At 27.7% G+C, this 13,830-nt stretch overlaps 2 protein-coding genes across 4 annotated transcripts in view; both read left to right on the forward strand.

Annotated features, from left to right (window-relative positions):
• The window catches only part of LOC145191248 (conserved oligomeric Golgi complex subunit 8-like), a 23,681-nt gene extending 23,028 nt beyond the window's left edge, over window positions 1-653 (forward strand). For both annotated transcript variants that reach the window (XM_090067007.1, XM_090067008.1), the window contains exon 13: window positions 164-653. In XM_090067007.1, the coding sequence (XP_089923133.1) occupies window positions 164-437 (274 nt within the window). In that variant the 3' untranslated portion in view covers window positions 438-653. The remainder of the gene's footprint in view (window positions 1-163) is intronic.
• Window positions 654-2,885: 2,232 nt separating this feature from the next.
• Window positions 2,886-13,830, forward strand: part of LOC145191247 (uncharacterized) — a 29,522-nt gene continuing 18,577 nt past the window's right edge. Inside the window, exons 1-10 of one of the 2 annotated variants that reach the window (XM_090067004.1) lie at window positions 2,886-3,027; window positions 3,285-3,359; window positions 5,148-5,218; window positions 10,889-10,959; window positions 11,169-11,239; window positions 11,367-11,423; window positions 11,598-11,641; window positions 11,758-11,814; window positions 12,099-12,129; window positions 12,618-12,645. In XM_090067004.1, coding sequence (XP_089923130.1) covers window positions 2,971-3,027; window positions 3,285-3,359; window positions 5,148-5,218; window positions 10,889-10,959; window positions 11,169-11,239; window positions 11,367-11,423; window positions 11,598-11,641; window positions 11,758-11,814; window positions 12,099-12,129; window positions 12,618-12,645 — 562 coding nt within the window. In that variant the 5' untranslated portion in view covers window positions 2,886-2,970. Of the gene's footprint in view, window positions 3,028-3,284; window positions 3,424-5,147; window positions 5,219-10,888; window positions 10,960-11,168; window positions 11,240-11,366; window positions 11,424-11,597; window positions 11,642-11,757; window positions 11,815-12,098; window positions 12,130-12,617; window positions 12,646-13,830 lie in introns of both variants that reach the window. The other variant, XM_090067005.1, reaches the window with a different exon arrangement.

The raw sequence follows: 13,830 nt of genomic DNA on the forward strand, positions 1-13,830 counted from the left end.
TTTAAAAGTTTGCTACTTGTCCTAAAAAAATTTAAATTTTAAACCCTTAATGTTTTCCTAGATTTTTTTGAAAAGGCAATGCAAACCTTGTATCTCTTCTGTTATGTAAAGTTTTAATATACAGCATCATATAAGTATTAAATCCAACACATTTCTATTATAGATTGGAATCACAATCTACTAAAAATGTAGAAGATATTAAGATATTTTGCCATATGGTTTGCGTATATTTTCTACCTTTTATAAAACAGATATTTGAAATGTTTTTCCCTGCAATTCAACTGAGTGAAATGATTGCTCGATTACCATCCTGTCAAAGCTCTGAGTTGTGCTACAATTTTGATATTACATATTTGCAATCTTATTTAAAAGATTTTGTGGATATATCTGTATCAATTGAAGCCATTTTATCTGGATCAAATAATGAAAGAGAATAAGTGTTATAGAAAATTTTCATATTATTTGAAAAAATAATGATATTGTCTTCTGAAATTTTCTTCTGAGTTTAAATTTTTTACTATAATATGTAATATTTTTGTTATTTATTTTTCACAAGTTTTTAATTTATGAAATGAATTTATTTGTCAATATCAAGTTATGTTAAATACTGCATTTATAACTATTTGATCATAATAAAAGTTTTCATAATAAAAGAGTTTTGTGACAAATTAATGTATAATTATATATATACAGTGAGAACAGAATTTAATTGTACAAAGTAATTTTTCAATAAAAATAACATCTTTGAATAAAATACTATATCAAGCAGTAATTATAAAGAACTTTTTTTTTTCTCTAATTATTTATTTGGTAAAAAACCTTCAAAAAAATTATAAAGTTTGTCTTTATGCTTTTGAATTACCTGGTTAAGAATTCGAAACAAAAAGATGGGGATAAAAACACTTGCACATAAAATAATTGTACAACTAAAACTTTATAGGTTAAAGCTAAGAAAAAATACCAGTTTATTAAAATAATTGAGAAACAGTTTCAAGTTTTTGTATTTTATTAATATACTTTAATATTTAGTTAGTCCTCCTTTTGCTTTAATTACATTTAACAAGTGTTTCGGCATCGATTCTACCAGACATTTGATTTGATTATTGTCAATATTAGACCATGATTTAACAACAGCTTTCTTTAAATCTTCTTTTTTCGTAAATGCTCTATTACCTATTTTTTTTATCTAATAAAGTCCATAAATGCTCTATTGGATTCAAATCTGGGCTCTGTGAAGGCCATTCTAAAACATTTATGCCATTTTCATCAAAAAAAGTTTTAGTTTTTTTAGCAGTATGTTTTGGATCATTGTCTTGTTGAAACAAAAAACTGTTTCCCAACCTAAGACTTTTAGCAGAAGATTTTAAATTTCGTTTCAATATATTGTTATACAAATCAGCATTCATTGTTTCATCAATAAATTCTAGTTTACCAACACCATTCCATGCCATACAACCCCATAACATTACACTTCCACCACCATGTTTAATTGTTCCTCTTGTGCAACTCAAATTAAATGCTTCACCCCTCTTTCGCCAAACTCTCTGTGCACCATCAGGTTTTTTAAAATTAAACTTGGATTCATCAGACCAAAGTACTTTTTTCCAAAATGATGCTGGCATTAAATAATACTTTTTTGCAAAATTCATTCTTCTCTTCATATGATATTTTGTTAAAAACGGTTTTTTCTGAGCTATACATCCACTAAACCCTGCTTTATGAATGCGATTTCTAATTGATGTTAGTGAAATTGTGTTTCCTGTTAAACTTTTTAGATGATTTGCTATATTTTTTGCACTTTCAAACCGATTTTTTTTTAATCATTCTTAAAATTTCTCTATCATCTCGTGAGGTTGTCTTCAGCTTTCGCCCTCGTCCAGTTCGAATTTCAAACGTTTCATATTGTTTGTATTTATTTACAATGGCTCCAACTGTTTTAAATGGAATATTTGTAAGTTATTCAACGTTTCTATAAATATTTCCTTGTTTAACCAAGTCTACAACAAGTTTTCGTTGAGTAGTATTTAAATACTTACCTTTAGGTGCCATAATGTTTGATGAACAGAGTTTTTAATGACCTTTATTTATCAAAAATGTTAATAATTGAAAATAATATTCTAGAAATATAAATTCAATAATAAAATTGATATTTTATAAATTAAAAAAACCATAAACATTCATAACAAATAATAAAACAGTTTTGTACAATTAATTGTTGTGCATGCAAATTGATACGTCTGTAAGTAAAAAATCAAAAATTGTATAGCAAACACATTTCCTTATATTTTTACTGATTAATTATAAATAAGAAATAGCCATAATAAATTTAAAAAAAATTGGTTCAGTTATTTTCATTATTAATCAAGATTAAAGCAAGCTTTAGCAAAATAAAATGCAAAAATTACTTTGTACAATTAAATTCTGTTCTCACTGTGTGTGTGTGTGTGTGTGTGTGTGTGTGTGTGTGTGTGTGTGTGTGTGTGTGTGTGTGTGTGTGTGTGTGTGTGTATATATATATATATATATATATATATATATATATATATATATATATATATATATATATATATATATATATATATATATATATATTACTTGCATCACTATGACACTTACTATAGGTGATCAAAATATTTTTAAAAAAACATTTCTGATTTTTGTGGTAAACTATTTTCGTTTGATCAACTTTTCACTAAAAAAATATTCTTCCCATTACTCTATTACAATCTTCTTTTTGTCTACTACTAAATGGAAACATTTAGTTTATATAAAATATTAGAGTTAATATAAAATAATATTGTTGTAAAAGGCTTAATAGATTCTTAACTTGTTTTTTAAATGTTTGTTTTGCGTAATTTGTAAATTATGTAGCATGTATTTTATTACCTTATTTCAATTATTATACTTAGATTAATATTTTATTTATTTTTTTCTTTTTGCTTTTTGTTTGTTTTTAGAAAAATTAAATAAATGTTGTCATTGCTTAACAATGAGGAGGTTATACTTCCAGAAGGACTCATTGCAAGTGTGAGTATATTTTAAAATTTCTAAAAAAAACTTTTTCAAGCTTTCTTACCAAAAAATTTTCAAGCATTTTTCTCCATTTCTAATCAAAATTTTTTTGAGCATTTTTCTCAAGTTTTTTTACCAAAAAAATTTAGTAAAGAGAAAGATAAACCGTGTAAAGTCTAAAAATAACTGTTTATCTACCCTAACCTTAATGGTTTGCCTTTGTTTAAAATACTTTAAATTATTGACAATGAGAAATAAAAATTTTTATTCAGGAGGAAGTGTTTCGTGAAGTTTTGATTAAAGGAATTCATGACAGTTTAAATGATACTGAAAGAAGACAATTAATGGTAATTTAAGTTTTGCCAACTGGTTCAAACCTTTATGGTACAGATCAAATTAATGGTGGTCAAGGTTTGATCCAGAAACTGTTGTTATTAAATTCAATAATTGAAATGTAGTATTTTTTTATTTGTCTTTGTTTATAGTTTAATTATAAAAATTTTAAAACAAATTTTATTTGATTATAAAAATTTTGTAACAAATTATGGGAGGTACAAGGAAAATTTTTTAACAAATCATGGAACAAGGAACATTTCTATAATTAATCTATAAACTATATATATTATGGCTGTACAAGGAAAATCTGCTCCACAGTTCAAGTTGTTGAGAAAAAGTGGTTTAAGGCTTCAATAAATATTTAAAATGCAGCTTAAGATTAAAACATTGCATCAGTTTTATATAGTAAATAAACATCTGTAGTCTTTCCGAAAGAAGAAAGTAGTTTTAGACTTGACAACTACTTTATCATTATTTAGAATAATTACACAGTTTGCACAATATAGTTATAAGGTGCTAGCAGTATTGTATCCTTTGAAAACTAATTTGTTTGTTTAAACCTTACAAGAATTCAAGATGTCAATCTGAGAAAGATACAAATTTAGCCTGGTATAAAGTTTCTGGTATAAAATCTTTCTTAACCCTCTCAATTTCAATGGCATATTCCTCCTAAAGCCTCTCTCCCCCTCTTCTCATTTGATAGGAACAATTTTTTCGCTTCTAAGACTTATAGGCCTTTTTTCCAAAAGAAGTATTTAGTTTTCCATAAGAGGTATTTAGTTAAATCAAGATGCAAACGTAAAACCTTTTAAAAAGCATCTAAATCTTATAAAATTCATAATCTTAAGTACTTTCAAATTCGTCTTCATTTCTTAAATTTCCATTTGATAAAGAACAAATTAAAATGTCATTATTTATATTAATTTACTGTTATTTCTGTAATTTTATTGCCTGTTAAATTATTATAAGTTGTTAGATAAAGCAAACATTTAGATAAAAAAAACAAAAGGCATAAAGAGTCAATTCAAGAGTCAATAAAGATTATAAAAAGCAACCGAGAATATAGAATAGAACAGAAAGGAATTATTATTAACAATCATATATTAAACAAAATACAGCAATATCATGTTAAAACCATAAATTCTTAATGCCAATAGAAATTTTAATTGTCTTAGTATAATAGTAATTGTCTTAATATCATTGTAATTTATACTTTCCACAAGAAAAGTTAAGTATTTAAACCAAGCTAGAAAAATATGACAACTGTTGTTATAAAATACTGTTTGTTGTAAAGTTATAGATTTAAATCAATAAATAATGTTATAGATTATGTAAATCAATATTGTTATAAATTTATAAATTGTAAAAATTAATATTATATTGCTGTAAACATAAAAAAAATCAAAATAAATTAGTTTTTCTGAATTGAAATTTAGCTGTTTTTATCCTGTCATTTCTTTTTTGATCAATCAATTGTGTCATTGTTTAAACTAAAATACACAAATTAAAAGAAGCTTTTAAATATCAGGTATATCAAGCTAAAACTACATCAACCTGAAGCAAAAATATTTTATAAAATTTGGTAGACTTCAGTTTTTCAAAATTACATTATAATTTTATAAATATTAAAATATACATTCCCTTTGACCAATTACCTTGGCAAATGTAATTTCATGTTACAACTGATTTAAAATCAAAGGTCCCTTCCATCTATTTCTAAAAATATATTAATGATATATTAATGATATATTATAGGAAAGTACTGGTACTTAATACTTTTTTTGTTGTTGTTGTTTTAGTGTTTCTTACCATCCTCTGGAAAAAATGAAAATGAAGATGGAGATTTACTTTTTTTTGAAGATACTCTGAAGTAAGAGCAAATATTATCACTAAAACAGAGTTAAAAAAGCATAACTACTTTGTTTTGTTTTTTTTTTGTTTTTTTCCCCACAAAAAAGCAAAAGTTTTCTCTTTTCTATTTTATCTTAAAAGTTCAATTTTTCTGATTCAGGTCTTAAAAGGTTGTTTTATATCAAAATCAATTTTCTTAAGGCACTGCTTTATCTTGGTTCAAAGTCCAGATTTTTTTGTCCTCCCCCTTCATACTTTTCATAATAATCAAAGAATCTTAAATTGGGCATCATTTAGGAGCAGTTAGCAAGTTATAGTTTTTGCAATAAAACTCACACATTTAGAGGACCATGCTGATTGTAAATTGCTATGACACTAAATTGGGTTAGGAGAGATATTTGTTATGAGATATGTAATAATCATAGGATGTTATCTACAATAATAATCCTGTTTCTGATAAATATACTTCGATATTGACAATATAATTAGATATAATAAGATAGTTTCTTAACACTAGAGGGTGCTGGTTCAATAATTGAATGTGTTTAATGCCCTTTAAATTTATTGGTTAATTGTAAGGCCACTCATAAAATATTTAGCTTTTGAAATTTTTCTATCTGAAAAAGTCAGCGAGACAAATAAATCAGCTTCAAACATTGTATTCTAGTTCCCTCTTCTAACATATTGAAAAATATTGATTGCATTTGAATTTTTGACATGATTTAGGGGTGTTTCTTCAAACTTCTTTCAATCTTCTTTCCTTACCAATCTTTTAACATAATCCACAATTCTGAAAATGAATCTTCAGATAATCAAAGATTCACTTTCGTTATCTCAGTTTACATCGGTAATCATAATTTTCATGGATCATGATAATGGCAACCTAGCTGACCCAATGATGCCACTTTTATGGGGTGATAACGCACACACCAAGGTACCCTGTGATGCAAGGTTTGAAACCTTTTAATTTTGTCCACAGAAAATAATTTAATTTGAATGTTCAAATTGAGTGAGATTTTGACTTCATAGTGTGCCAATACAAACACCTGTAGAATGAGAACCACTCTATATGATTTGATAAAAATTGGTGCAAAAGTAGCTTATAGCCACACCAAACTCTGGATAAAATTTCAGTCGGATTGGCTAACTGGTTAAGATTAATGGCAGTTTTAGTTTAAATTTTGTTAGTTTTTTGCTACTTATACCCCAAAGCATTACCGATTACTGTGATATTTGGTCACTTTTTTCAAAATAATGGTTACATGAGTGTTCTGCTATATAATACCAATAATTTTTAATATAATTGTTTAATTGCTACATGTACCATTTTCATTTTATAGACCAAAACATTAATTTGCCATTTAAAACGTGGTTTGAGTTGGCTCATACGTAGCATAAAAATCTAAGCATTTCCAAAGGTATAAACTACTGCTAAAATGCAAAAAAACCTAAAAAAAAGTGCAAAATCAGCTTTATATACTTTTTTCGTAAATATACTCTACAATACTACTTTTAATATAAAAATTCATAATTTTTAAATTAACAGCATTTAAGGACTACGTTGTTCAAGATGCTCATTAAAAACCGTAAGCTATGATTTTCTGCTCCTTATCTCTAATAACTCAAATTATGCTGACAGTTCTTTAAAGATGCTTACTGTTCAGATTAATAGCATGCAGCACAACAATCTATTTGTATTCTAGATGATTATTGTTTTGCTTATACCTTGGCCAATGTTGATAAAAATCTTGATGAGCAGTTTCGACAGTTTGTTCACCACAGGGCCCCAGGGGGGATCCTTTGAGACTGATGTGCGAAAAGACGGTGTAAATTTAAGATGTTGCCAGTTATCAATAAGTAACACCTTATGAAGTTTTCAATTATTTCAGAGAAGTCTGGCTCTAGGATGAATCCAAAGCAAACCTTGACAACTAAGTTGAAACTTTTGAATGCTTCAATTATGTGAAAGATAGATGTTGGGAACCAAGTTTGTATCAGCAAGTTGCTGCAGCACATCCACAATTTAAACCCTTTCACTGCTGGCATCTCCGATAGCAGACAGCAGTTTGGTTGGATTTTTTTGTTAATAAAAATGGATTAAAGTAATTATGTTTAATATCACTTTAAAGGGTTAAGAATGTAGTTTGCTGCATAGTTAGCAACTGATATCTGGTTTGTTCTAAAAGATATGTCTAAAAAATGTCTTTTATACATATTAGTTTCAATAAGATCCACTTGCTGGCAGCAAAAGGGTTAAAAAGCTTTCTGCATTCATTTCTGTCAAACTGGCCTCCATGATAAGGATTGATAAAGATTCCATCAGTGGGATCCAATTCCATCAGTGGGATGGTTTCCAAAATCTGAACATTGTCAGGCCCACTGATGATTGACTTTCAAATGTTATTACCAAACAGATTTGTATTAGCAACAACCTCACAAGATTTCTGAAAAGACTCAAGGCTTGATTTGATTGAGCCCAGTGTTCGCAAGTTTCCAGATTTGGCAAGACACTTGGATTTGAGGTCACAACAGCCATTGTTCATCTTGTGGATAGGTGTGCTTCTCTGAGGGTCAAAGAAATAAGAAAGAACAGTGTCACTGAAGTAGGTTCTTTCATGGTTGAGCTCATTGTAGAACTTGAGAAACGATTCCCAAGAGGAGGATGTGACATCATGCCTTATGCTGTAGGCTGCCTGTTGCACCCCTTCTTGAAAGGCCAACAACTGCACGCTTATGGTGTCAGGGATGAGATTTTTGACAAGTTGAAAACCAGTCATCCTACAACAGCAGACTGGATGTCAAACCAGCAAGGTACAATCAATGTCTCAGATGAGATCATCGACGAGTTTCTTGAAGATGATGGTGAGACTGAATTCTGGAAGGCAGCAGCAAAGGTAATAGCTATTAAGTATAAAATAAAATAAATCTCTTTAAAACTAGTTGAATATACTTCTACTAATCTTAATGCAATCGAACAAACAAAGTCATAAAAATTTTAATTTGAGGATGTGATGCCATATGGGGGAGAGGGGGGGCGGTTCAAAATTAAACGAACTTTTTAAAAATTATTTGAATTTAAACAATTTTAGATTAAAGAAAGCAAAGTTATACAAAGTTTACTAAACGTTTAACTTCCTTCCTTTCTTTTAGACTGTGTCCAGCCAATTCAGGCAGACAAATGCTACAGCTGAGGGTCCTCCGATTTCCGTTGAGTGGGTAAAATTCAGAGAAACAACTGTGATAGATTCGAAGGTTAATGTCCTTGACTGGTGGAGGACACATCGCAAAGAGATGCCCATCTTGGCAGGACTTGCACGGGAGTATTATTGCCTGCCAGCCTCAAGTGCCTCAAGTGAGCGGGCCTTTAGTGAAGCTGGACAGGTGGTTCATGAAAAGAGATGCAGGTTGTCTCCAAAAACCACTGAGAAGTTGGTCTTCATCAACAAGAACTTCGATCTGTTAAACTCCTTTGTACCAATTTGGGAATACCACTCCATGGAAGAGCAAATGGCAGCAAGATCTGCTCCAGACAGAAATCAAAATGATGATGATGGTGATGATGATGATGATGATGAGATGATGATGATGATGATGATCATGATCATGATCATGATCATGATGATCATCATGATGATGATGATGATGATGATGATGATCATGATGATGATCATGATGATGATGATCATGATGATCATGATGAAAAAATGTAAACTCCAGTATTGTTGAACTGGAAAGGTGAGACAGACATCATTTAGGCTCCCAAGGCCAGGAACTTGCACAAAAAAATGAGAATGCAAGATTGGAAGCGGACAACTAAATATTCTTTATTAGCGAAGCATGCTAGAATTATTTTAGATTAGGTAATCGATAATATGCAAATAATTTTTTCACATGTTTAAGAAATTGGATTTTTGAAATCTAGAATGATTATTAAATAAATGAAAGGGTTTTAGCATATCTTTTGTATATTCTGTATTTCTGTAATGTTACTGTAGTGTATACTTCAAATTTTTATTATTAAGAAATAGAAGGGCAGAGATTGCTAGCATATACCAAACCAGTTATCACTTCACTTTACTTTATACCGATGTCTTTGAACCTGAACATAGTTAGCTTCTCATCGATTGTGATTTTTTCCAAACCTAAGGGATAGAGTAGGAGTCTAGGAGAATAGAAGGGAAGAGCATAACAGTACTAGTACAGCCACATACAAGTTCAGCTTAAAACATGGCTTATCTGTTCACTTCACTTTAAAATTTTTGCTAATAGAGCTTGAAGTTGAAGTCATTAAACTTGAACTTGAAGTCATTGAGCTTAAAACCTGAACGAAGTCACGCGACGTTCGTTTGTTTACTTTTTGTATGCACTCGTTTTGTTTACTCAAACGATTTCAAAGACAGTTAAATTTTTGGAAGTGAATTTGAAAGCCGTTAGAAATTTTAAACAGTTTTAAAACACACCATTTTCGAATTTACACAACTTTTTACGATTTTGAAAACCGCAAAAATATACTTTATTTGAACTAATACGATTTTGAAAACCGTCAAATTAAATTTTATACAACTTTTTACGGTTTTGAAAACCGCGAAAATATATTTTATTCGAAGTAATACGATTTTGAAAACCGTTTAAATAAATTTCATACAACTTTTAACGATTTCGAAACACGTTCACACACGACTTTTTGCAACGTCAAAGCTTCGACTTCGAAACACATCGACCTCTATTGTTTTATCTCTAGTTTATACCTTTGGAAATGCTTAGATTTTTATGCTACGTATGAGCCAACTCAAACCACGTTTTAAATAGCAAATTAATGTTTTGGTCTATAAAATGAAAATGGTACATGTAGCAATTAAACAATTATATTAAAAATTATTGGTATTATATAGCAGAACACTCATGTAACCATTATTTTGAAAAAAGTGACCAAATATCACAGTAATCGGTAATGCTTTGGGGTATAAGTAGCAAAAAACTAACAAAATTTAAACTAAAACTGCCATTAATCTTAACCAGTTAGCCAATCCGACTGAAATTTTATCCAGAGTTTGGTGTGGCTATAAGCTACTTTTGCACCAATTTTTATCAAATCATATAGAGTGGTTCTCATTCTACAGGTGTTTGTATTGGCACACTATGAAGTCAAAATCTCACTCAATTTGAACATTCAAATTAAATTATTTTCTGTGGACAAAATTAAAAGGTTTCAAACCTTGCATCACAGGGTACCTTGGTGTGTGCGTTATCACCCCATAAAAGTGGCATCATTGGGTCAGCTAGGTTGCCATTATCATGATCCATGATAACCGTGCAATCTTGTTTTTATTGCTTTTTGTTTCTTCAAAATAATACAATCTTGAATTGTTTACTCTTGCAATAATTTTTTTAAAATAAAATTCCATTGTTAATAAAGATTTAAAAAAAAAAAAAAAATAGAACATGTCTTGTAGAGGTTTGTTACAAGAATTTTTTAACTACTAAAAAAATTAAGTTCATATATGCTTGTTCTTTTTTTTTTGAAAATGTGATATTTTAGTGATATTGTATATTTGAGATTAAAAGTTATTCTTTTTGTTTTTATTTAGAAAATAATTTCATGAAAAGTTTGTAAAATTCTAAGAATGTTTATTTTAAGATCTTTAATTTTGATTGCCATTTTATAAATTTCCTAATTTTCTTTTTTTAGTAAAGTTTTTGAGGGAAGTTCAAACTTCAAGCATGGAGATCCTCTAAAACATGCATATTTCAAACTTCAAAGTGGGTACTATGGGATACATTCCAGTATATTTTGTGTAGTTTTTGATAAATGCAAAAAGCTTTTCATAATATAAAATAACTTATTAGTTCAAAAAATATATGCAAATGATCAAACTCAAAAATAAAGTGGGAAAAAATGTTGTTCTGAAAAACATTGTATATAGCAATTTTTTCCAATTTTTACTAATTTAATAATATCCCATTAATAGGTGGGATGTTGTCACCTCAAGTAGTAAAAATGCAGAGGAAGTGTTTGAGGCTTAAAAAAAAGAATTATTGGGTAAAAGCTTCTGACGATTTCTTTTCTTTGATTTTTGTTTAAATTACTGTTTAAATTAAAATGTTGTACTAATTTGGCTTAATAAATTATGTACAAAAGTTTGTTCTTTGTTATATCTTCTCTCTAGCTCAATCAAAAGGATTATTATAAAAGCTTACTTGAAGAAATAATACTCTCCAGACAGGTAGTATTTTTCCACAAGCAATAATTTTCTTTTAACAGAAGTATTTTGATATTATTTATTAGAGCAATATTGTTATAATTTTAAATATAAGGTTTTAGAAAATCTTGAAATTGAAATCTTATTGATTTCATAAAAAATTCAACTATATTTAATTTACTAATTTGTTTTCTATAGTATTTCTTAGAAAGAGCATATGCAGGGAAAGCACCTAAAAAAAGGTTATTCTTGTTCTTTGAATCTTCTATTTTTCAATTATTGTTTATCCTCAAAACAGTCTTTGCTTATATATTTACTTAATGCTTTCATGTTTTTGTTTTGTTTTTTTATTTTTTAGATATCCTAGTGATTTTCTCACATTTGTTAAAGAGCGAGCAAAAAAAAAATACCAAAGGTAACTTATTACATATATTTAGCTATAACTTTTTTTCTTTGTGTATTATTTGTAATTGGTGTTTTTATTTTGAAGTTTTTCATGTATTTTCTTAGTAGTTTTAATGTAAAGTTTGTTTGAGAAAAATAATTGATCTTCATCGTGATAAATAGAACTATATTTCAAAATTTTTAAATGGGCATGTGTAAAATAAAATGGGTATGATTCAACTTTTTTATACTTAGTATTTTTTTAATTCTTAAATAACTGTCAGGCTTTGTTTTTAAATTTTTGCTTTTTTCTAGGATTATACAAGATATATCCAAAGAATGTGGTGTAAGTTTTTTAAAAATTAATACTCTTAGTATTGATATTAGATTTTCTAAAACTAAAACAAAGCAAAAAAAGTTCATATCGATCATGCTCATATGTTAATATGATAGTGATACAATCTACAAATAAAAAATAGTTGGATGCAATTACAGGGCCCTCAACATTTGCTTTATAGTAAGAGTACTAACTTTCTTACTTTTGTATAGTGAGATTTTAGATGACACTTTTAAAATGTTAAGCTGTATATTGTCATTGACTAAAAGTCCTGGATGATTCAATATCATCTAAGCAGCTAAATGCCATGCACTCTTTTTTTTTTGCACAAAGTTTTATTAACACTGTGACACAAAGTATGAACAAAAAGCAGTTTGATGCAAGGCTACAAGTTTATAACAAGTGCAGTTAAATAATTTTCAAGTATTGATTTTTATTTTAACACAAAATATTGTACATTTATTTTACTGTTTTCTTGCATTTCTTTTATTTTTTAGGATAATGAATTATCATCTGATGAGGATGGTAAGTTTAAAAACATTTAAAATAAGTTATATTTTGTAAATTTCTTCAGTAACCTAACTTTCCTAATTAAGTTGATACAAAATATTTATTTTTCAAATTTTTAACATAGCACCATGTACTTTTTTTTTTTTTAAATATATGTATCAGGTAAAAGGAAAACATTAAAAATGATGAGTAATTTAAAATTCCCTCATTTTATATTTCTGAAAAAAGTCTCTTTAAGTTCAGAAAATATTCCTTGTTTTTTTTTCTCCTTTTTTTACAAAATCGAACAAATTTAGCTTTGCCATGAATAACTGCATGTTTTAACTGATTGTTGACAAAATCACTTACAAAAATATAACTGTATGATATATAAATAAATAACATAGTTTCAAATTCTTTTAAGTTAAATAAGGTTAAATGAAATTGTTTAAAAAGTGTAAATACCCAATGATTACTTAATGTTTTTTGAGTGATTATCTGAATGGCCTATACTAATTATCAAAGCTTGCTTATAGTACTATTAATTAAAAGTGGTACCAATTTTATTGACACCTGGTTTTTATCAATTACAAATTTGATTAGAAATCATTTGACACTAATTTAAGTACCTAATATGTATTTTAGAATTTTCTGTTAGAAGCTGAATGAAGTTTATAATATGCTTTTCTGTTAGAAGTTGAATCAGTTGAATACAAAAAGTGATAATAATAGTTTCAATTTATAGGATTTAATATACAATTGACAATTTACATTACATGTTATGACTATATATGTTATTTATTTTATATATTTTATCAAGGTTACATATATTCATTTATTATATTATATCTTTATTAGTAACTTATTATTATACAATAAAGTTATGTTTGAGTCCAGCAGCCAAATCCAAACAGGATAATTTTTGGTTTTGCTTTACTTTCTAAAGGTTGTAAAAAGTTTAAAAATTTTATGAAATTTTGCCAAATTTAGTCTTAATTTAATTGAAGATTAAAAATTTATTGCTAAACTTTTAAAATAAAAAAACAAAATTATTAAATTTTTTAATGCAGCATTTAAAGTATTCAATACATTGGATATAAATGAATTAAAACTTCACATTTTAAATTAAAATGCTGCAAAATGCTGCAAAGCACTATGGTACAGTTTAAGCATAAATATTCAGCTATAATATTTCATTAGTTTTGAATGACTTTTTCTTTT

The sequence above is a fragment of the Hydra viridissima genome, unplaced genomic scaffold, assembly GCF_058129835.1.
Source record: "Hydra viridissima isolate aposymbiotic clone 2 unplaced genomic scaffold, HvirCarnegie_v1 scaffold_11, whole genome shotgun sequence".
Classification (NCBI taxonomy): Eukaryota; Metazoa; Cnidaria; class Hydrozoa; order Anthoathecata; family Hydridae; genus Hydra; species Hydra viridissima.